The 24155-nt window shown below is 40.5% G+C and overlaps 1 protein-coding gene across 2 annotated transcripts in view; it reads right to left on the bottom strand.

Moving 5' to 3' along the window:
* Positions 1 to 4838: 4838 nt before the first annotated feature.
* RSF1 (remodeling and spacing factor 1) overlaps positions 4839 to 24155 on the bottom strand; it is a 61193-nt gene continuing 41876 nt past the window's right edge. For both annotated transcript variants that reach the window (XM_055803207.1, XM_055803208.1), the window contains 8 exons: positions 23681 to 23760; positions 18736 to 18790; positions 17332 to 17441; positions 14304 to 14371; positions 13257 to 13464; positions 10762 to 10985; positions 8470 to 8661; positions 4839 to 6628 (listed from right to left, as the gene is read on the bottom strand). In XM_055803207.1, coding sequence (XP_055659182.1) covers positions 6057 to 6628; positions 8470 to 8661; positions 10762 to 10985; positions 13257 to 13464; positions 14304 to 14371; positions 17332 to 17441; positions 18736 to 18790; positions 23681 to 23760 — 1509 coding nt within the window. In that variant the 3' untranslated portion in view covers positions 4839 to 6056. The remainder of the gene's footprint in view (positions 6629 to 8469; positions 8662 to 10761; positions 10986 to 13256; positions 13465 to 14303; positions 14372 to 17331; positions 17442 to 18735; positions 18791 to 23680; positions 23761 to 24155) is intronic.

The raw sequence follows: 24155 nt of genomic DNA, 5'->3' as shown, positions 1-24155 counted from the left end.
AACTGCTCTAACTAACAAATGGTGCACTGGTAACTAGGCCTATCGTATGTTTTAGTAGAAGGATTTTATCCCCATAGAATCATTTAAGTCAAATTCCGACAGACTAATCTAAGTTTAGTTGTGTGGGACACAGCAAGAGGAACAAACAACAAAGCAAACTGTGCGGACTCTGACGACGTCCCCAGAAGCAATCATTGTCATAATACTCTATGGACTGATCCTAATTTTCTCCACATCCACATTGCGCTGATGGAACATTACAGATTCCCTCAAGGAAGGAGACCTCAGGTAGATTTTCCCGTTACTGTGAAGGTCAGGATGAGAAAAGGAGGGTATCAGGATGATTCTCCTAAACCGAGACCTTCCATTGGAAATACAGTCTTTAAAGGGTGAGTCAGAAGTAGTTTTTAGGCCTGTTCAAGACCCGTCTTGCAAATGGCATGGGTTTGCATACACATTTTTCCGTTCCACTTCCCTCCATCCATTCCCCGCCTCCTGCTGTTATTTGAACGAGCATTCAAACAGCAGGAGGAAGCGACTCTTGTCTGCACCTGGGGAACCAGTGAGACTGACTATACACAAAGTGCTGCAAAGTGCACAAAGTAAACCAACTGAACGAATAGAGCAACTCTATTGCTCAGTCCTCGTTAGTAACCTTTGGGGTTATATGTAGCAATAGCAGATATATTCACAGACACATGTGCCTTCATTAAGCACGTGTCCCCACTAACTGCTCTATTGTCCCCTCCTGCTCCTCAGCTCAGGTGTGGGGTGCCAGCATTTACAAAATGATAGTCAAAATCCCAAGTTGTAGGACTTCCTTTTAATTGCAGTTAAATCTGGAGCCTTTACACCACAGATTCAATTATAAAAACTTCTTATCTACTTTAGAGTGTTCTATTTTTTCCCCCAGAAGCTGTACACAATTTTTTTTTAAGTGTCATACTAAGCAATATACATCTTTTGCAATATACAAAATAAGTTAAATTACTCTGAAGTGTTGGGACAATCAATTCCCAAGCACATTTTTGCTGTTTGGAACTATCTTAGTTACACCTAATCTAAAATAAGAGCTTGGTAAGTGATGCGTGTTTTCAGAAGTGACTAGTAGTAATCTTTGATACCCCAACTGCTGGGCATCCAGCTTCAGAAATAATTTTCAATTGATAAATATTTCTGAAGCCAGAGCTCTCCGCTAGGTCTCAGATTGGGTACTCAACTGTAAAGCACCAAAAATTCGTCATTTAATTTTTCTTACATCAGTACATACTGGAAAAAAATAAGGACCATTTCTGCTGGATTTTTTATTTTCTGACTTCCAACATTTTAAGTGAGACATAGTCCCTACCCCAGCTGTTGGGGAAGGGGAGGAAGAAAAGACTACCAGGAAACATGGGCTTGATCCTCAAATCCTTACTTCACACAATATCCTAAATGCTTCTATAGAAACTTTAAACGCGTAAGGAACTGCAGAATTGTGCTCCTTCATGTGAATTGCTGGAGTTTCCTCCACCATACTGAAAACAATTTTTTTCAGAAAGTTACTGTTTTGTTTGAAGATATTTGATCTTTTTCATATATATATATATTTATATATATTTAAGGATTTTATATACCCAGTGAATTGGAAGCATATGTCAAATGTAAATACATATCTAGGGTGCGTGCTGCACATTATATCCATATTACAAGCCTGTGAATAGTAGTCACTGCACATGTACCAAAACCAGTTTTCAAGGCCTATATATTGTCATTTTGCACTAGATGATACAAAGCTTTTTATCAGACCAGTTCTGGGGGCTCGCGTTACTGCCATAATTTATTTAAATTACTGTGTACAAACTGAATTAAAAAAGCAGGTGCCATAAAAATTAATTTACTTTTCATAAAAGAAGTTTGTGAAAATATGTAGTTTGAAACAATTATGTGAAAGTTTAGACCAGGCCTTCCTATTGAAGAGCACGGAAAACCAAGTTACCAGCACCTGATAACAGAGGTATAAAATGGACACCCTGACAATGAACTACGAAAATTATTAAACAGTTGCAGCATCTGGATACTGAAGTAGTTCAAATGATAGATGTGAAGACAAATCAGAACAAGTTTACCACTACCATACAATTTTTCTTGTGTGAACATACAGTTTTTCCCCTTGAGGTTCTTTGAGTAAGGTCTCTCGCCAAGAGTTCAGACACAGCAATTAGAAAACAGAAGCGAACAGAAAACCAGTCCAACTAAGCTATATAGCTCCCACTGTATGAAGAGTAACCAAGATGCTTTAATGCAAAGAAATCTTGAAGGTGACACACTTCATAAATAAGCAATTTGGAAAAAAGCATCTGTTTCTCTCAAGTGCTGTTAGAACAGAGCAATCCTTTCATTTAAAAAAAAAAAATCAGGAAGATGCGGTAATTTTATAATGTAATTCAACATGTACAAAATCAGACTATCAAAGACTTGATTGTTCAGCACAGTTCTTCCTACAAGATTTCAACACAAAGGGGTTTTTTGGTAGTTCAGTGATGTCATTTTCCATTTTTAAATCAAGAATATGCTCAGGTTTAGACGACAGCAACTGTGGTGAAAATGCGTTCTTAATTCCACCACCCTTCCAGTCAGATTAACACACTGCATTAATTACAGAGCAGACCTACTGTGCACTTTGTGTCGCTTACAGTCACACAAGCTGCATGCAAGAAAGCAACGAGCCATCCTTTATCTTGGTGACACAAAAAAAGTCCATTCCTTCGCTCGATTTATAGGTTCTTCCCCTCACCAATGCTACTTAAACTGCACATAGTCTGAAGAGTTTGCAGTTAAAAAAGACAAAGCTTTTAGTGACAATCTGGGTGGAATAAACAAGAGTTTGTTGAATAAATGCTTTGTATGTTCAGCCAATAGCTGCTTGTTCTTGTACTTTTACATCCATTATGTAAAAAAAATAATAAATCCCTGACCAGTTTTCACTTGTTTTCTCATATGGTTTGAGCTTTCTGTTACTCCAAAGCCACACCTGAAGATCACTATTCAAAGACATTTAACTTCACAACGAGCACAGAAGAGCACAACATTGTCAGGACACCAGGAAGACACTTCCACTCTGGAATCGCCTACTGTAACAGCATGAACCCTGCACGGCCATCAGCTGGCCTCATGTCAGAAAACATCATCTTTCCAACTAGGAGCCTGCACATTTTCCACCGAGCAGGAAACCTTAGAAACGAGAGAAATAGGAGTTTGAAAAATGTTAAGAATTTCTAGGGCACTGTTTTGCAGTTTTTACTTGCACGACATTCCCGCTGGTCTAAGGGGAACTGCGGATCCTGGGGGGAGGAAGCTGTCTCAGGCACCAAAGGTAACTTCTTAGAAAAGTTGTTTTTGAAAAGCGACCAATACAAAGTAAAACTTGGTAACAAGTTGTCATTCTGCATTTTTAAAATTTGAAGCTCCTGATGTAAGCATCAGCGCTCCAGTTCTGCTTCCTGGTCTTTCCTGCTTTTACATCACTCCCTAACTCAGTACTCAGTTTTTTCCTGGTTGGTATATTCGCTATTGTAACTCTCTTGTATTTTCCCACATTCACAATTACCTGCCCACCAAGTACTTAACATTTGGGGTTGATTCTACAAGCAAGAATGTTTGCTACAGCACTGATCAGATACTAAAAGGCTCCATCACGTATCAAAAAAGATTATGGCACTGCCAAAACAAACAAGAAACGATCAGCTGCACAGCATCGCTGCACATTAATCAACAGTTTACACTGCAAGTATTAAAAATGCTCAGCAACTATTAACATTGAAAAGTGGAAGCCGTATGTTCTTGCTTGTTTTAAAACACAAGTATATTAGAAATGTAGAAGCTCTACATTTATGCATCACCTAAGCAAAGAAAAACACTAGAGTAGCTTAAAATGCTACATATGCTTTTAAGAACTCATTCTAAACTTCTGTGGCTTTTCATTACCCTGTTATAATCTGCTCATGAAAACTGTTAATAGTTAACATCAGTAAGGTGGAAAAATATTTAATCTTTAATGGAATTAAGATCTCATTTAGAGAGAGTCATTTCTCATTTTTTAAAATCACAAGCTTGCTTAGCACAGCAGATAATGAGCGAGTTTCATCTTTTTGGATCTCTGCTGATTCTAGTTTTACAGCGGGGTATGTGCACTGCTAGAATCCAAATGAGTACGAGTCATGGAGTGGTTCTGATAGAACTCGCAGAGAAAGAGGTGGGGAAACAAACCCAAGATTTTTCAAGGCCAGAAGGTAGGTAATTTCTGAATCTAGGTTTTCTAAAGAGGTATTTAGTAAAGGCCTAATGCCAGTTTTATTACAAGAAAACAGAAGTGCTTAATGACTGACTAGTAAATACAATATAATAGAAGGGAATCAGGTGGGGCAGGAAAGGAGAACTCACTCCTCAGTGGCAGCAGCAGTTTTGGTGCATCCATTGCCGGCAATGGACATAAACACCAGTCAAAAATCCAAATCTCAGAGCAAAAGGATTAATAGATGTGACCTTTTTGGATTTCAGTATTTGGCAGATCTGTTTGAGCTGTCTGTGTGCTACAACATGTACAAATGCTACAGCCTGCATCTTAATTCAGAATAAAGAGAAAACTGAATGCTACCCAAAACATATTTCAGCTCTGCTCTTTATGTGCCCCACATTGGTGAATTTTTTTTCTTTCTTTTGTTGTCTTTTTGTCTTTTTTTTTTTTTTTTCTCCCTTGAATAAAAGCACATATCACTTCATGTCCACTCAAAAGTTGATGAGATGTCTTGGAGTCAAGCGTTTTCTCTCAGAAATACTGCCTTCTTGAAATCAGTTGGTCACATGAAAATTATTAAAATGTATTTTAAGAAAATTCTAATGGCCAAAGGCCAACACTACATTCAAAACCTGCTAATACATCCAGGCAGATAAGTAAAACCAAAACAAAAACACACACAAACCCCAAACAGAAAACCTCCAAAAGGAAAACTGTTCCATTTGTTTACTTCAATTTGAAGTAGATATTAAGGACATGAATGGACCAGTCACGGTTTATTTGAAAATCCCTCAATCCTCTGATGCACTGTCATTCTGTGGTCAATGCTGTTTGTACAAACATATTTCTTTCAGAATACTCCGACAGATGGTGCGATTGAAGTGGCCGGGCAGCTACCGCAGGGTTCTTTTGTCTGTAAAAGTTTGCAGCACGTCAAGATGCCATCCAGCTTACAGACTACGTATGTCCTCCCACTAGACACTGTGCATCGAAGACCATCTGATGAACTATGAATATAACTCATGGCTAGTGTGTTTCGACTGTCAAAAACTTCATTACAGTACACTTTACTGTACAAACACTTTAAAGGATGTTTATTAGGAAAGTCTGCAAGTCATAATGGATAGTAGAGTTCTTGTTTATGGTACCTTCTTGGCCTCTAATAATTCTGTTTGCCTCCAGTATTAAAATCAAACTGCTTCCATGAAGGTGATTACTAAAATGAGCTATGGTATGTTAACCTACAACTCACAAAATGCGACAGTACAGACATTAATCTTTTTTTAACTGTCTGTTAAGTTGTAATCTAAGTTGTGAACATTTAAATATAATATATATCTCATATGAAAAAGCTAAAGCACAAGTGCTTCTGCATCCCCCCACCCCACCCCTTGAGCCAAACCCACCCCAGTTCCGGTTTGGGCCCTGACTGATTTGGAATGCTTTCTTAGGCCACCCATTTCCACAAATTTGTATGCACTCAGGAAATATAAAGTCAAAAATATACAAATCTCTTGTTGTTATAAGGTTTTTGTGAGTGAAATTACCCAGGACCGTGGACTTGGAAGGAGAAGGGGAGGGTAAGAGAGGGAATTTACAGCAATTAATCTTCAAAGTTCAAAACTGGTCACTTCACAGAAAGACTGCAGGACTGGTGAAATTCTTGCTTCTAAAAAGTGATACTGTAGTGGAGAATTTTCTAGGAAAAATAAAACAGCTTTTAATAACTGGCCCGCTGGTATGAGCTACCGTGGAATAAATTAGCACAAAAATGGAAGTCTTATAACTGTTCACTGTTACAGACGTAATCAACAAGGTCAGTCACTCTCAAAAGTTCGTCTTCGTCTTCCTCCGGCCCTACTGCTTCCTGCCCACTCCCTGTCCCATTGGGCGCCAGGCTGGCGCTGGCTGTGCTGTCCTTGGGGGCCTGGGTCTTCTCGCTTGGCTTGCCAATCAAGTTCTCAATGGTTTTACCTGGGCTCTGTCCGTTGGTGGAAGGCAAGTCCACCAGGCTGTAGTCCAAAGGGCTCTCTACTTTCCCTACGTTATCAAAGTCATCTTCGTCATCGCTTTCTATCCGGTAGCAGTGCTTCTTGGTGTTGTCTTGAGGAGCCTGCGGTGCTGGCAGCTTATTTGCAGGAGCGGGGTTTTCTGCGTCGTCATTAGCATTTTCGCAGTTATCTTCATCGTCTGTTTCAATTCGATTCAGGCGTTTGCGGACAGGCCTCCCTTCGTCTTCCTCATCCTCTCCTTCCTCAGAGTAGTCATCTGTACTTCGCCGACGTTTTTGAATCAATCGCTTGGACTCCTTTGTGGATTCATCATCTTCAGAGTTCTTAGATGTGTAGCTCTCTGGAAATAAGCAGCAGACTTAAAGCCATTAGGAAAGCTGAACGCAACCAAAACAATTACACTTTTTTATTTTTATTTTTCATCTTTCACACTCATTAAAGAGCCATCTCTCTCTCTCTCACCGCACACCTTTCTGTCTCCTTCCCCAGGTTCCCCAACCATGTCAAAACACTTGCTTTCTGTTTACTTTTAAATAAACTGCTCAAAGCAGCACAGACCAACAATTTGTTGATCTTCTGTTTCCAATCTGAGGAGTGCCAGAGGCTTTGGAGGCAGGTGTGTTTCCCCCTAAAGGCGGTAACCGCGTTCTGGGAATAACGCAGAACTGTATCTCTAACCTCACAGCACACACACCCTTCCAGACACTCAGAGCCCAAATAACGACTGCACTATCATAAAAAGATATAAAAATATATACACACACACGCGCACGTCCCCCCCCCATCCCCCCCCCACCCCCCCTTTAGTATGCCCTCTGCCACCCCAAAATTACATACAACTTTCTCCAAAGCATACGAACACCGCTGAACTGTCACCTGAAGCCTGCCGCCCTTTAATGGGACACTTTTTTTTTTTGGCAAACTGGAATATTGCCTACACAATGACAGCCTTTACACCGACCTTTGGTGGCTCAGGTGAGAAAAGACGGAGACTGAAAAATCAAATGGCAAACACCACTTGCTGCCTCCTTGTGATTTCCATGAGAAACGCATGTTGATTCGTCATTTTAAAGGTTATCATTTAGTGTAGGTTCTCGTTGATAGAGACTGTCAGAGTTCCTGTACTTTCAACGTAATTACGTTTCCAGTAACGCCATTACATATTTTATAACACACTGTGGGAACAGCGGGAGAGTACTGGAATGGTGCTAAATGGCGCTGATTTGAATATGCAAAAAGCCAGTACCAAGAAATACCTGAGGAAAGGGGATTTCCTGGAGGAAAGACACTGTCAGCCAGGCACCGTTTAAAGCCACAAGTGCAGGCAGAGAAAACTCAGCCACCACAAAGCAGAATCTTGGCAGAGGGCCTATAACTCGTACTCCTGACAGCAGACTGTCTTCAAGTATAAGATCAAGTTTTTGAGATACTATTGGTTGCATTACATGTTTCCCTTCATCTAAGAGGATCCTCTAACACTCCGTAAACTCAGGCCAGCACTCCCAAAACTTACCTACAAACCAGAGGCACTCAGCCTGTCAAGCATGGCTGATTTTCTGAGGAAGCCTGGCATCCATTGCCACCCATACCACTCCGTGTCCCTGAAAGCTGGACCTAAGGGCTCATAAGCTGAGCACCCAGAATGCAAAGCACCTGAAGTCAGTGGGTAAAAACTTTCGTAAAAACTAATTTTACATCCAAATGCACACCAGACGCTCATGGTGTGACTGACGTTACTGAGGGCAGGCTTCCTCTGCGCTTATCACAGCTCCTTCACACAGGAGACCCAATGAGTCTTAACCACCAGCACAAATACAATCAGGGCACCAGATGCAACACCCCTTCCCTTTTACAAAAGAGGATCTTTAAAGGCTCACGGGAAGCAGCTCTGTGACCTCTTAACAGAAAAGTGGTGAAACAGTTACATTGGTGCCCACTTTGGAATTCCAGTACTCCGGGGCGCACACAGTAAATTCAGACCTGGAGATTAGGGACAATGAAGTGACTGTACCAGTGCATCATGAAGTACTAGTGGACTGTTTCAAAAGGAAACAGTTGCTCAGAAACATCAAGGAACTCGAGAAAGAAGATTCTCCGAAATCTCTGAATTACATACAGTTTTCCCTTCATGCTAATACTGACATATACCAGCTCCTCCAAACAGTGGACTATTTGTTTTACCTTCACTATCTGAAGTGGAGAGCCTGCGTTTATGAACTCTTCTTAACTCCTTCCCATAGCGGACGCTTTTCTGTGAGCCATCACTTTCTGAATCTTCCTTATAATTAACTTGTCTCTTCTGATTCCGTCTTGATCTTCTCCTCCTAGTTTCCAGGTAATCATCATCACTGTAATCTGTGTAATCACCACTCTCTGTACAGAAGAGAACAGTCACGCACATTATTCCATTAAAGCTAGCTGGCACAATTTAGATCAGCTTTAGAGCGGCACCTACAAAATCATGCGCTCTGCCAGCACAGGAGAGTCTCAACCATCATCATGCCTCGTTACCCTGACCCATTCCAGGCTCATGCATCAGTTCCCCCATTCATTGCCAGCACAGAGTTACTTGAATTTAAAATCTTTTCACAAACCCTTTTCCTGTCTCCCTCAAACTCCTCCAGAAGGTGACTTCCTTCCACTGTTTTTGTTCCCTCATCTCCACTGGTGCCACAGATGCCTCCTCTACAATTCCTGACGACAGCTGGAACAACCTTACTGAATTGGAGTTGATGATGCACATTACCACTGACAGTGGAAAGTGTTTTACAAATTTAAATAAACTGTACTGTTCTCAAACACTTTTAGGAATAGGTAGATGAAAAAAACCTGACAAGATGAAACTCCAGGTAAGATAACAATTACTGAATTTGAATTAACAACAACAGTCTCACTTGATTGTGTTTGCCTAAAACACAAACTGTACAGAAGAAACTTACCATCATTCACAGTTCTTCCTGCACCAGTGTACTGCAGCTAGTGTCTTTAAAAATTATGTTTATTAACATCAGCTAAAACCAGTGTCGAATCAACTTTAGCTGCTTTTCCACTGAGCTGTGCCAGAACAATTATCCCAAGATACATTTCTATATGTCACATACTGTTCCTAAGTTAGTGATTGCCATGAGTCACAGATCAAAGTGGCGTCCTCTTTACTTCCTGAAATATTAGAGAATCACAGCAAGTCAGCAAGAACCACCGCCTTCAGAGAGGAACTCCACCTCTGGAGACCAAACCCACAGCCACTCACAGAGTACCTCGCTTCCTTAGCTCAAAAGAGGCTTAAAGCAGGATCCTGAGGGACAATAATGGGGGTAAAACACAGGAACACGCAGTCAAGACTGTACTTTTAGATATATATGGAATGATACTGGAATCAACTGGTTTTATCTCAGATGTGTGTCCATCAGGAAACAAACAGTTGCTCCTGTGCATTATCGGACAGGTGAGCAATCTCTTTTAACTTCTGCTGGTACCTACATTGAAAACAGCTTATGATCAGCACAAAGATGCACTTGGGACAGGGAGACAGCAACTATTTTAAGTGCATGTAGCTGTCTTCAGCTGGCCATGCATGCACCGTTCTTTTGGAAACCAGTACTTCAAAGCAACTTACTCCAACAAGTTCATCGTCTATATTCTAGAGAGACAGACAAAGCACTGGCAAGGTAACACGCTGCAGTAAGTTAATGCTCCACTGTACTTAGTACCTTAAATTCACACAAAAATAAGTGGTTATATTTCTGGCACTTTCTAGGACTGGGCCTCAAATGAAGCAGAAACAGAGAGTCTTCAGAGAAAGATGATAATCACTAAAAGGTTTAAGTATTGCCCTTAGGTTCCATTCTCATGCCTCAAACTGTGCAAAAAGAAAACCACTTAGTCGAAGGACAAGTAGAAAAAAGTGAATTGTTAGGTTCTCCTGTGATGCGAGAGTCTTCGGTTACTAAAGATCAAAAAGGATAATCGTAGAAAGAGTGATTCAAGGTGTTACTGCTTGCTTTCTAGCCTGCCAGAGAACACAGAATGCCATACAACTGAAGGAATTTTCTTCCACACAAAGCGAGGGAAAACGCTTCCTTCAGAAGCTTTTTCAAAAGGTATTTGGAAGGTCTTCAAGTAGCTGCAAAGAAGTTAGGTTTTGCCTCCATCCTTTCTCTTCCCTGCAGTCATGTGCCAAACAGGCAGGTATGGAGTAGGTGAAACTATCCACAAAGGTGGCCTTTTGAATCACAGCATAATCATTCCTTTAAATACATAGCTACTTAAAATACCAAGGACCTAGGACTCAACACCAGTTTCCTGCAGAATATTCACAACAGAACAAGCAGCAAATGGCTTTACAGCAAAGATGACATCTGACCTGACCAAAGCAAGCAAACAGGTTAGTGTCAGTTGTGACAGGAAACTTGAGACTTCTCCTCCTCTCTCCAGTACAGTGTACTTAATACATCTAAGGCTTCCTACACTCACCAGATTCTCTGCTCGAATTGTCCTCAGAATCTTCATCTTCATCATCTTCAGAATATTTTTTCTTGACTGTTTTCCTTCGTAACCGCCTGCTTTGCCTCATCGGCCTGGAGAGGTGTCGCCTGGATATGCGGGCACAGAACTCTGAATCACTGTCTTCGTTTGATGGTGGGTCATCTTCACTTTCATCCAGATTTTCTTCTGATATAACAAACTCATCCTGAGATCTGTTCCAAGAGAGAGAGATCAGAAACAAAGGATCAAAACAGTACTGGTATTTTACAAGTGATACATGCAAAGTAAGTATGGTCTTACACAAAAAGCATACAGATCTTATAGTAATAATGTGGAGCAAAGACCCAGAGAGAAAGCAAGCTGCCATCACCGAGGTTGTTTCAGCTGTATACTTGGGAGGTAGCTTTACTTACGGCATGACATTACACTGCAGATTAGAACAGCCCGTGAATACAAACACTGTCAAACTGAGACCGCAGGTGACATTTACACAGGACAGATTCTACTGTTCATGTAGCGCACTGCAATGTAACACCTGCGTAAGAGTAACTATGGGTGAGCGTCACCTGAGGTGGGGGAGGGGAGAAACACCCACCATGCTTGAGAGGAGACAACCTCCCCTTCACAAACCAAGCACTGTCCTACGCAATTTCTGAGAATTAGAATATCGTGTCTTCACACAAAACTATTGCTCTTGTGCAAAACATGCATCTCACAAACTTATCAGCTTGTAACGCCCCCATCATTTCAAAAGTGAGCCAATGCTTTTGTAACAACTTCAGCACTGAAGGTAACAGTCACTTGCTGTCCTGGTTTCAGCAGGGATAGAGTTAATTCTCTTCTTAGTGGCTAGTACAGTGCTGTGTTTGGGCTCTGATGTGGGAACAATGCTGACAGCACACTGATGGTGTTAGTTGTTACTGGGTGATGTTTATACTAAATCAAGGGCTTTTCAGTTCCTTGGGCCCTGCCAGCCAGAGGGCTGGAGGGACACGGGAAACTGGGAGGGGACACGGCCAGGAGAGGTGACCCAAAGCAGCCAAAGGGATATTCCATACCATATGACATCACGCTGTGTATATAAACTGGGGGAAAAAGAAGGAATTGGGGGACATCTGGCATTATGGTGTTTGTCTTCCCGAGTCCCCGTTACGTGTGACAGAGCCCGGCTGCCCTGGGGATGGCCGGACACCTGCCTGCCCAGGGGAAGCGGTGAATGAGTCCCTTGCTTTGCTTTGCTTGCGTGCGCGGCTTTTGCTTTACCTATTAAATTGTTCTTATCTCAGCCCTGGAGTTTTACATTCCTTTCTGATCCTCCTCCCCATCCCTCTGGGTGAGGGGGAGTGAGCAAGTGCCTGCGTGGGGCTGGGTTGCCAGCCGGGGTTAAACCATGACACTTGCGTTTGGCCACCAGCCAAACATAAATTCCAGTGTAACATCCAGAAGGCATTCAGTAGAGGATGGAATTGAAAATGCATGAGCACCCTTTAACAGATCAATGCACTATTAATTCTGTGAGATTTTTGCACGCTGCATTCAATGATTAGCAATTTCCAGCACATTTAGCTCAACTATTCAGGGTGTCACTGAAATGTCCTCAGCATGGTCACAGGTGAAAAACAAAGCTCAAAATTTGCATCTGTGTTGTATAGCCTATCCATACACTTAGTAAATTGACTCAGTGACTGGTGTAAGGCTTTACATGCTGATGTAAAGCTGATTGGTGTAGGGCTTTACATGCCTGGACCTCATGCTCAATTATGTTTCTTCCCTGAGGAGTAAAGGATGTCTAAAAATTATTAAATTTGTTGATGTTAGGAATTCCCCAGACTGAACAATGAGGAATTCCATGGAAAGAGAGTTTCAGTTAGGCAGAGCCATACTCATTTAGCGTTTAAAGCTTCACAAGACATGTATTTGTTTTCTACAGTATAAACCATTTCTTTGGCTGCGTCTCCTAGAGAGCAGGAATGACGAACTGATTTCAGAACTTGTATGTCAATTTCTGTATGCTGTAAATGGGGACATCTTACTCTTCCAATTTCTAAATGCAAATCGAGCCCAATAAAAATCCCATAAACTGGACATCTTTTCAAAAGGAACAAACCAGCTTCATTTTAGCTACATCTTTGTGAAGGATTTCTGCCAGCCAGTCACAACAGTCAGAGAATGGAGGCTGTCGGGCTCCTTCACTAAGACAACTGTAGACAGAACCCCACAAGAAGGCCTCAAACATACCAGTAACATTTCCAGAACATGTTTTACTTAAAATACAGACTGGATGATTTCAGCGCATGGATCCAGAGTGCATTTTTTTCCAGTACAATGACGTTCCCCTAGGCCAGGAGGACTTCTGCTGGCACTGTGCAGTGCTGTTCCAGCACTGGGCACAATGCTCCTAATGATCGTTTCAGGGGCAGCGCACAGTCAGAGAAGCCTGTGGCCATCTGTGACTTGTGGTGGAAGTTAAATTGCAGACCTACCCATCACTGATCTTGAATTCGTCCTCGCTCTCTTCTTCGTCCAGATTACTGTCACTATCCAAGTCATTTAGTCGCCGTCGTTTCTTGCGTCGTGCTGCAGCAGCCCGTTGTGGTCGCTTGTTTTCTTTCCTTTCTTCCTCTAAGATTGTGGAAATGTCTTTTCCACGGTGACCTGTGATATTAGACATGTCTTTGCCTCTGCCAATGCCTAGATTCAGTGATAGAAAAGGGAAAAAACCCGCAAGTTTATTTTTTTGTTTAACTTGGTACATATCTTTCTTCCATGCCTCTAGCTTCAGTTTATTTTCTGTAAAGCAGAATATTGTTTTGTCATGCAAGACTCTGTCTGGAGCGTTGTTTCTGACACGCAGCCAGAGCTGTGTGGTCATTTGGAAATACTGAGGTGCACACAGAAGACAGCAGATAAGTGTCAGCATTCTGACACTCAACCCCAACCTACATTATTACTAAGACCAGCACAAATCGGCACAAATCCATCTCTCTCTCTGAGGATACTGCTGAAGATCTCTCTTTCAATCCCCTGTGTTGCCTTAACAGACAATAAAGAACATAATTTCACTTTGTTCATGTTCAACTGAGAAGTGCTTACAGATCCACATCCATATTTTTAAGACTATTTTGTAGACCCAGTCTTTAGGGGGTCCAACTGCGGAACAATTTATAAGCCCAATTTTTACAGGGGACAAAGGTCAACAGTGCTAGCAGTCACTCCAATCTCAAATCCAAAACTTTGCAAAGTTATTTTACGGGTTTTCTTGTCATACTTATTCATTGTATTCACATATCAAAACATGTACAAACCGAATTTTACTAAGACCACCAAATACTTTTTGGCATCTTTTGGCAGCCTGGGATGGCCATTCCCAAGGGAAATTACTTGGTTTGATTCAAAAAAGGACAGCAGTAAAAACTGTAAACTACAAAGTTTAAGCAAGAGGATTATATTTGCAGCTTCTCATATCAAAATAAATTTGGTCTCAATCTTATCACCATTGCAATGAAAAAAAAATAACATCAGAAACATACCTCCTCCATCAGCCTCCTTGATATCATCTTCAATTGCCTCATCAATTGCCTCATCAAATTCATCAAACCTAAAAGTAACAGCTTTCATTTACCACTTTAAAGTGAACCCTTATTAAATTATATTATAAAAACATAACCTCAAAATCTAAAACCACTCTAAGAAATCATACTGCACAGACAGCGGGCTGGCTGGATGATAAAATAACCATTTTCTAAAGGTGTGTTTCTCATTTCTATGTGCTAGCAGATTATTTATTATCGCCTGGCTGTCTTACTCTTGATTTATGCAAGCACAAAGCCACTTTCGTTTTACATGACATACCGTTGAGTTTAACGCTGTATAATTTGGAAGTTCTTTAAGTTGCTATCAGTGGCATTTTCCACACCAAGTATTAGTCATTTTTTCCCCCCACCTTTTATTAGATGACATACGCACTACCAATCTGCAAAACAGACTTTCTGAAAAGCACCTATTAAAGTGAAATTATTCATCCTGTCTACATTTTCCTTGAAAAGTTATTTCAGACTGCTTCTTTCTCCTCCTAAAGCTGACAGTAATTATACTTTTTTAGATAGGCAACATCCTAAGCTGAGCTGATAAAACATACTGTACACAGCCATAATATAATGTTACGTAATTAAATAGGACAAACAAGAGCAAAATATTTGAGTATGTTTGTTCTGCAGCAGCTTTTATAAAACTGCATAAATCTCTGCATGATGAGTAACTCATCTAAAGGGAACAGCAAATGGAGGGAAAAGGATTCAGCCCTTTCACAGAGGTGACTTCAGTTTGTTTCTTCAGTTACGAATTCAAATCCCGTACAAACAGATTGTTACCTGTATCACCAAATAGATGTCTTGAGACATAAAAGATGCAAAAGTACAAGTTTTAGTAACTAATATAAGAAAGACATTTTATTTAGGTGTAAGGTTTTTTCCTTCTTCTTTTTTAAAAATTAATTTTTTTGGGGGGTATTTTTGTAAGATACGAACAACTAATAGTTGGACAATACTTTCATTAAAGATTCAGTTCCTCGTTCACAAAAGAAAGATCAGAATTGTATTTGTCTTGGTCCTCCATTGTAACCTTCAGCAGAACAAGAAAAGAATAAATCTGATATTACTCTCTACTCCAATAGTAAGTATAAAACACTTTCCTTTAAAAATATGGTGAAGGATTTCTGGTCTCTTTCTATTTCCTAAAAACAACTGGATGTCACGTTCAAGGCAGCTTTACACAGCAAGGAAGTAACTCTGAAATTACTCCATCAATAAGATTAGTTCCACATTACTCAAACACTATTTTCCCTCCACGCTGCTCAAAAGAAACCCTCTTCCAAGTGTGAGAAATCACTTAACGCTTTCAAACCACTGCTAACAAATAACCAGAGCTCAAACACGACCTGACAGCTGCTTGTCCATTAGGTGTAATGGAACATAATTTCTTCTGCTGCTGCTTTATTCATAATGCAGATTTTTTGCTAACCTGCTCACAAGGGGACTCAACAGATGACTCGAGTGATACCAAGGGATTACATATCTTTGGAGAGCCAGAATGCTACACAATACAGATTTGCCTGTAAGCGGAATAAGACATTTAGCATTTATTTTCCCCCGCTGAAGAAAAGCATACAGGATTCTCAGTGACACTAGCAGGACTTCACTGCGGACAGATACATTTGAAATGACACACTGACACGTGTAATATTTTCACCAGCTCAAAGTTACGTGTCTGATGGAGACCGTAAGAAAGACTCTTATTGTTCTGTATCAGGAGATTGATTTTTCCAGAACAACACTATAGGAAACATTATTTCCAATAAAAATTATTGTCTTTGCACAACATGTGTCCTGCTGAAGTTGTGCCAGACACCCCACAGGCAAGGGTTTTTTTTTCTCTCCTCGTCAGATGCTCCCTGACCTGTCACGAACATAATAGCAAATCTATATAATCTTGCCTGTGGCATCACGTTCCTTACAGAAATACTTAATTTCCCAAGGCAGCAACAGCATTTTCATTAGTGTGGCTTCTGCTGTTAATTTAAAAAGTTACTGAAAATCAACAGCTAAGCAAGGTCGGACAGTTTTCTGAACAGGCTGGAAAACTCAGTGTACACAAACGCCACGCCTCTCCTCAACAGCAAAAGCAGACTGACTGCGAGTTTTATCATGGTTATTGTTGGAAGGTTTTGAAAGTTGTAATGCTTTGATTTTTTTATGATAATGGTCTACACAAAGCAAGTACAGGAAAGGTAGTACTTTTTTTTATTATTATTATTCCTAATGCAGCTAGGACAAAAAACCCACACACTCTCAGGCAACCACATTCCTCTCTTATCCCAAAAGACAACCTACTTGCCTGGTGGACTGAAGAGAATATGGAGCATCTCAAGGTATTATTTAGAAAACAGTTTATAAAACACCTTCGTAATACACTGAGAACAAAAGATAATAGTAAGATCGTGCTGAATTTTGGAAATTTAAGTGACCTATTCTACTTTCAGAATGCACAGTCTAAAGATCATGGAATTTTCATTTACTAATTGCATTTTTATCACCGTTTTTCTCAAGAGTTACAGACCATTTTTAGATATACAGTCTTATAATTGCATTTGAAGTTTCATGCCCCTTTCAGGTAAAGAAGCCATAAGGGGCGGGGGGGAGTAGAGGGAGGGAGGAATTTAAGGCCTTTAGACACAAGCATACGTCTTCCTTTCAACAGAAAGGACAGGTATGATTCACCTGCTTTAACTTACTCCAGAAACTGCAGTAACACCAAAACCTTCTCCAGTATTCCTGAAAAAAGTACCATTTACTTTTTTTTTAATGCATCCTCCCTTCACTATACCACCTCCTGTGTTTTTACAACCACTAAGCATAACCAGTATTCAGAGGAAAGAACAAAGACACTTTATGGGCCTCTCTTTTAAATGTAAAAGCACACAGAAGAACTGGTGGGTGCTTGCAAAAGAAAACGACAGCATGACTTTTTGCGTCTTACAAGCTACTTAAACAAGCTGCTGACCTGTAGCTTATGCATTTTCGGGTTCTGGTAGACCTCCTTTCAAGCAGCTTTGATTTTGGCTTTTTGGAATCTTTCTTCTTTTCTTCCTGGCCTTCAGGTATTTCTGGCTCCTGTTGACATAAGGCAGAAATGTCAAAGAGCTCCCTCCACACTCATCATGACTGAACTGAGAGGATATGTATTTTCCTATGATCTAGAAAGTCTGTATACCCAAGACAATACATTTTGACTTCTAATACAATGACTTGTTACAGCAGAATTCACATGAACACTTGCACATATTGCCTCTACTGGCTACGTAATTTCACAGAGTTTAAGGGTTCAGGCTATTGTATCATTGTGTTTATAGGACAACAATGCCTCAGGTGATACCCTCGGGATTAGTAAATGCAGCAGCTGAACAAATTGTTGCTAGCATCTCCACATACTGAGCACAGGAACACCTTTACATGGTGCAATTTCAATAAAGTGTCATGAAGATTAATTTTATGGTATTGTTTCCAAGTTATTATTAATGATAATAAAAAAAATCTGCCCCCCCCCAGATGAATTTTTCGAATATTTGCTGCCAGCCATCGATTCTCCTGCAAGTTTGTAAAATCTGTTATTTTTCTGTTATCCAGAGACAGGGGGAGAAAGTTGGCTTTATTACAATCAGTTAGAGTGGAAAGACTGTGTTTAAAACAAACAAACGTTTCATTTTAAACTCTCATGCAAGGAATAGAGATGATATCATTTCGGTCAAAGGCATCTGGCTAAGACTTCAAGAGAATCACTTTAAAATGTATATAAGAAGCGAGAAGAGGCTGTTCTCCACATGAATAAAAACACTTTTCCTCTTCTGTAAAGGGAAACCATGTAAAAGCATCTGTTAATAAAGCACTAAATGTTTACAGTTTTTAACCAGATGTGACTTCAATATACATCTGTCTGAGGCGAATGTTATGCTTCTAATCGATACTGCTTATTCCCTCCCTCTGAATCGTAAGCCAGAAACATTTGTTTCCATCAGTTCCAAAGAAAAGCTACGACAATTAGCCCAGACCTAGATAACCATACCAGACAGCAGAGTTAAACAAACCGAATCCCACCTTTATAAACCACAGATCGGTAGAGCACTCTACTCAAACCCCAACTGTAACGGGTAGGGAGGTGATTCCGTGATCCCTCACAGACAGGGGACTCCGTGTGGCACCAGCTGGCTCTAATAAACACGCTAAAGCTCCCTTGGTTTCTTTGCTAAATTCCGTCTAAAATGAAGCGCCTAGAAATATTTCTGGCCTGCCTATGGACTGCTTTTTCTTTCCAAGGTGCTACTAGCAGTTCTAACATGACACTGAGAAACTTCTTCCCTGAGAAGTTTGGAAAATAAAACAATAATACAATGCAGCCACAGTAACTTACCTGAGGTGGAATGATGTTCTCAATACTGATACCCACATACACCAACCGCTCTTTTCTTTAGGAGAGAAAAAATGAAAATAAGCTTACAGAAAAGCCGCACATCTCTAAAATAATGCTGTAATTAGTATCGTTTGAAGCTCTCACTATCGCTAGGCAGAAGCATCCCAAGAGGATGCTCCAACTGAAAAGTTATTTTAGTTGGAATTATGTGCTAAATCTCCTATGATTACATTTTCCTGCATGCATAATATAAGAGATTTCCAAACAGTTCTGACAAACAACAGTACTTGAAAATTGCAGGCACCACGGAAATGATTGAATTGGGATGTAAAAAGCAATTAAAAACACACTAAAAAATAATAATGTTGTGATCAAGATGATTTTGTCAGATCTATGGCTACCACCAACCTCGGAGGAACTGAAAAGATGAAGTGGCAATTCAAACTCACACTGGAAAAATTATGTAAAGGCAGGATGCGATCCAAAACTGACAAGTGAGAGGCTTTAGACCGGGGCAGGATCAACTTTAGAAACACCAGGGAACAAGTAACTTCCTATGTGGCAATTCCTTGCCAGAGAACAGCCTGAACAAAGATCACAGTCAGCTGCTGCGGAAACACCTGTAACAACAGCTGGATGTGTGAACAGCCTGCAGGACAGCCGAAGGAAGCCTGCCGCAGCAGTCTGCCTGTTCACACCTCGCTGCAGTACCTGGTGCCACCTGGGCACCGCACACACTTCCAGAAAGATGTGATCCAGCTGAAGGGTTCAGAGCTAGTCAGTAAGAGTTATCCGAGGGCAGCAGGTATGCCCTGTTGAGGAACGTTGCAAAAATAGGATAGATTGGTCTAGAGAACACCAGACTGAAGATGGGAGAGAGAACAGTACTCAAATATACGAAGGACTCTTTTAAGGAGAAGTAGGCTGTCCTTGTCAACATTACACTACAGGATTCAACCAAAGTAAGTAAAATTCAGTTTAGACTTAGCTTCCCTCGACACTAGCATCTTGTATCATCTGAATTGCCCCGGGCACAGCTCTGGCTCCTGGCCTCTCCTCGTGTCTCCTGAAGGACACGAATCTCCCACAGGTCTCATGCCCCTCAGTCCCAGCTAGAGGCGTCTTGGATATCCTCACACCTCGCAGACAGCACTGGGTCCTGATCTTCAGGGTATTGAGCTGAGCTTTCAAAAAAGCCATCTGTCAGGAAGGATAGCCAGGTACTAAAACAGACTGTGGTGGGTAACCAAACTGCCATCACCATAGGTCCCTACTAGCCTTCTTCTAGGAAAACAAGGGATAATTTAAACAGCTGAAGATAGCAAAGAAAGTTGGTGGCATTTATTGAGCTCTGCAAGGACTTTGAAAAGCAAGCCGCTTCTCTACAGATTTAAAAATTATTTTGAATAACAGTATTTTAGACCATACGCACTGAAAAACAAGCCTGTGGGGTGGGGGGCAGGGTATGAACTAGACATTTGCCAGCAGACCTCCAGCTATCAGGACCCTGTGAAACATCACTGCAGCTGAAATGAAATCGTGTGAGAATCAGTGCTAACCTTTTCTGAGTTTCTGAGCTAAAGAGTCTCAGTCAACCAGAATCAGACTTGTGAAGTCACCGTGAGTGGCTGTACGAGCACATATCACATTACACTTGGGTCTCAACAGGATGCGTCACGTACACAAGTCTCTAGACCTGTAAAAAAAATGCCTGAGGTGCACATTAATTTTACATACGTGCACTTCATATATGCATCATTTTTTGCAAATAGAGGCATTATGTGTAAAAATCTGCTTCCCAATACTTTCATTAATTTCTAAAGAATCTAAGTAAATTTTAAAAGTCTTCTGACTAGCCTCCTGCACTATACACTTTTATCCAAATAACCCTCCTGGAGAACTCTTTACTGGAAAAATCTAGCATAATACTCTTTTCATAAATAACATGAAGGATCCCAGTTCCTAAAGTAATACTGACAAAGAGTAAAATTGGATTTTATGTTGGTTTACAGCCCAAAAGACCATGAACTTTGAAAACTCAGTACTGTAATATCTAAATTGAAATTTCTGGCTGTGTATAAAAGTAATTGGTTTTGTCTCCTAATGTCAGTTCTCCAAAATGATAAATTAAAAGAAATATTCACTCATCTGAGCACTATGAGACTGGCTGAATGAGGAAGAATTTTGTCATACACCGTGCAAAAATCACTGTGCTCTTGAAAATGAATTAAAATAGCATGGAATACAACTGCTAAAACGAGACAGAAACCAGAAATGTGAGCACTTCAGTATTCAGCAAGTGTCTCCAATAGTTTCCTTCACTTCTCATTTCTTGTAATGCAAAACATCAAGAGAGAAGAAAAAAATCAGCTGTTTTTAAACATGATCAGTGAGGCTTTCAAGATCTGCTTTCCTTCTCCCTGGCTTGAGTACACACTGCTTAAGAAAGGAGCAAATGAAACAAGCTAGTCCTGCTGAGGTAAAGGTCTTGAAATGCAACACGAAGTATCAAACACATTCCTGATTAGTACGTAGCACACAGACGACCAACACTTTAACCTACACTTTAAACACGTGAACCAAGAGGTCTCGAACAGCAGATGCAGATAAGCACTGACTGGTTATAAACCCTTCCTACACAAAGCCACAAAGTATTCTCTCCTGTAAGCAGCTGCAAAAGTTGCTACAGGTAAATCGTGAAAGTGTGCATGAAAGGAAGCATGAAATGAAGCACTCCACCTGATTTGGCCTGGGAGAAACTGAGAGGTAGTCCCTAGAGGGATTTTCTATAAGAAGTCTGAAAGTCTCTACCTTGAACTACAATGGTCATTCATAAAAGCTTTAATGTCCACTCCCTCTAGCTGATGGTAGGACATGATTATAGAAGTTACTGTGTACGTAAGAAATGCCAAGGTGTTGCAGTAGCACCTTGAATTGATGAATGGAGACAGAAATTACAAAGGTATGACTTTGATCCTTTGATCTATGGATTCATAAGTCAATGTCAGACCTAAAGTTTTCATTAAAAAAATACCTGTAATACTACGCTTTAGGGATGTGCTAAGAATATAACTGAGCAGCTGAATCAATTTCAGTCAGATTCCTGAGAGCTAGAGAATAATTCAGAGAACGACAGTATCACTAGTTCAAAAAGAATGAGAGTAACACTGGTTCAAAGAATCTATAAAGTGTGTGTGCCCATGATAAGACAGTTGGATTTTTTCTCTTTGCCAAAAAGGCAACATGTAACGCGAGTTTACGGAAATATTGCTTTAAAATATTTCTATGCCCTGAACAACCAACTTGCTTTAACTTACACACCAAGCTGTAATAAGGACTATCATTTCTTCTAGCATTGTAATTCTTCAGCCTTTTTAACTTACAATTTGCTAAAACATACCACCATTAAGTTGAAAGACTTCAACTACTGTATTGTGAAATCTTTTACAAACCCAAGCTCATTTCTCTTTCAGACTTTTAAAAAAACAGTAAAAAAAAAATAATCAACCTTACGACAGATGATATAAAACATTAGGTTCATTTGGTATGAGGATCAGATTGCAAACCAGTTGTTAAGCATCTGTTTCAGACACTGAAAACTGCTATGATACCAATGGTATGCTCTCCTGCAACTGTTAAAAAATCATATTTTTATGCAACACCAGTGATTTCAAGAAAGCAAGACAGACTGGAAAAAGCTTGCATTCCACATGACGACTGCCAGCAGAATATTTAGCAAAGTAGGTCCAAAAATGTTATTCACTAGCAATGAGTCTTCCCACTACAAAGCCAAGCAGCAGACTCAGCTCCTCTGTGTCCCATACTCCCGCGCTGATGGAAGCTGTGTGTAAGCTGAGCTCACTCATAAAAATAGCTAATGGTTTCGTTCCCAATGCTACAAATTCACTAGAATTGGCAAGCCACGGGTAATTTTACCACAGCGTGATCTAGATCCACTCTGAGCAGAAGTAGCGATGTTAGGAACAGTTGGCACCTGATCTGTCACTGTCACTGTTGATGCTGCAACAGCAGTAAAAGGAGGTTTGAAGGGAGCTGACGACAGACATGGATTGTGCCCCGTGCTTCCCAGCACCGAATCACTACATCCCGTGTGATATTACAGTACCTCCTACAAATACAAGACTGCTCAATTACTTTCTTTAAAAGGGTCTCGCCTTCTGGCAAAATCTGCCTCCTGTGATAAAATTCATGCAAAGTTTTGTTTAATAATGCATACAGATGTTATTAAATTATGCAAAGTTCCCAATATATTTCCTAAAAGGCACAAATCATACATACTGTGTTACACGTCCCTCATTTTCAGGCCTGAAAACCACAGATAAGATGTTCCAAATATTAAGGACATCATTCATAAACGCAGTAAATTGGTCTGCATTTTGCCTTTGGTAATGGCAGGAGTGGACACAAACTTTCATTGATGGTTGTAATTTAGCTGACCCACTGTGCTACAGCAACTGTGTAATCTTGTAAATCAGCAAAGTTTAACAGAATCTAAAGCAACAAGACTCAAAAGCCACATTAATCTGGATGCCCTTTGTAACTGAAGTCAGGACTTCAGCTTGCTTGCAGCAGGAACTCTACACACGCTGACAGTATTACTAACACACACAGTTGAACCAGCCCTGAAAACAATTTAACTACTGGTATAGGAATGCCAAATTTGTCTTCAGGAAACCTTAACCAAAGTCTAATTTAGATGTATTTGCTCTCTTTTCCAATTATTGGACTTTTTCTCCCTTCTTGCAAGCTCTCCCAGCACTGCCCCACCAATAATCAGTGGGAAGTCAAAACTGGCCTTACTTGTGTTAAAGTAACTCAGTCTCGTGGCTACTTTCCTCACCCTCCTCAGTTACTTCAACACTTGTTCAGTTACTACTACCCCTGTGCATAGCAGCTTGCTGTGAACACAACCAAACAATAATACCTGCGCTCTGCGCGCTCCTTCTTTTTTAAGACAACATCCAGGTCTTGTAACTGTTCTTCTAATTTCTCACAGAGTAATTTCTAAGGGAAGGAAACACAGTATTAGTTTCTTTCACAACCATTTTCATGTTGAACTAATGTTCAGACATTTCATTTGCTGTTTCTGTATTTGTCTGGAAGAAGGGCAAGTGCCTTGCTATATACAACAAGGCTTTACAACAAAGACTGCCCTCCTAAAACACATGTGCTTCACCATGAACTGCTACAGAGACGCGTCCTCCCTGTAACTGGCATTTACTGTAGGAAACAATGTGCCTGAAGCAAGTAGTAAAGATGCTGAGAATAAACATACTTTTAAATTAGTACCACATTTTTGTTGGTATTTACAGCTTTGCCTCAGGGAAACCTGAGATTACACAGACATCTACAATATACATACGCAAAGCTGAGCGCTGAGCGTGTACGCCCCCCGTGAT

This window comes from Falco peregrinus, chromosome 4 (genome assembly GCF_023634155.1).
Source record: "Falco peregrinus isolate bFalPer1 chromosome 4, bFalPer1.pri, whole genome shotgun sequence".
Classification (NCBI taxonomy): domain Eukaryota; kingdom Metazoa; phylum Chordata; class Aves; order Falconiformes; family Falconidae; genus Falco; species Falco peregrinus.
Note: the sequence above shows the minus strand (reverse complement) of the source record. Positions and strands in the feature narration are given on the sequence as shown.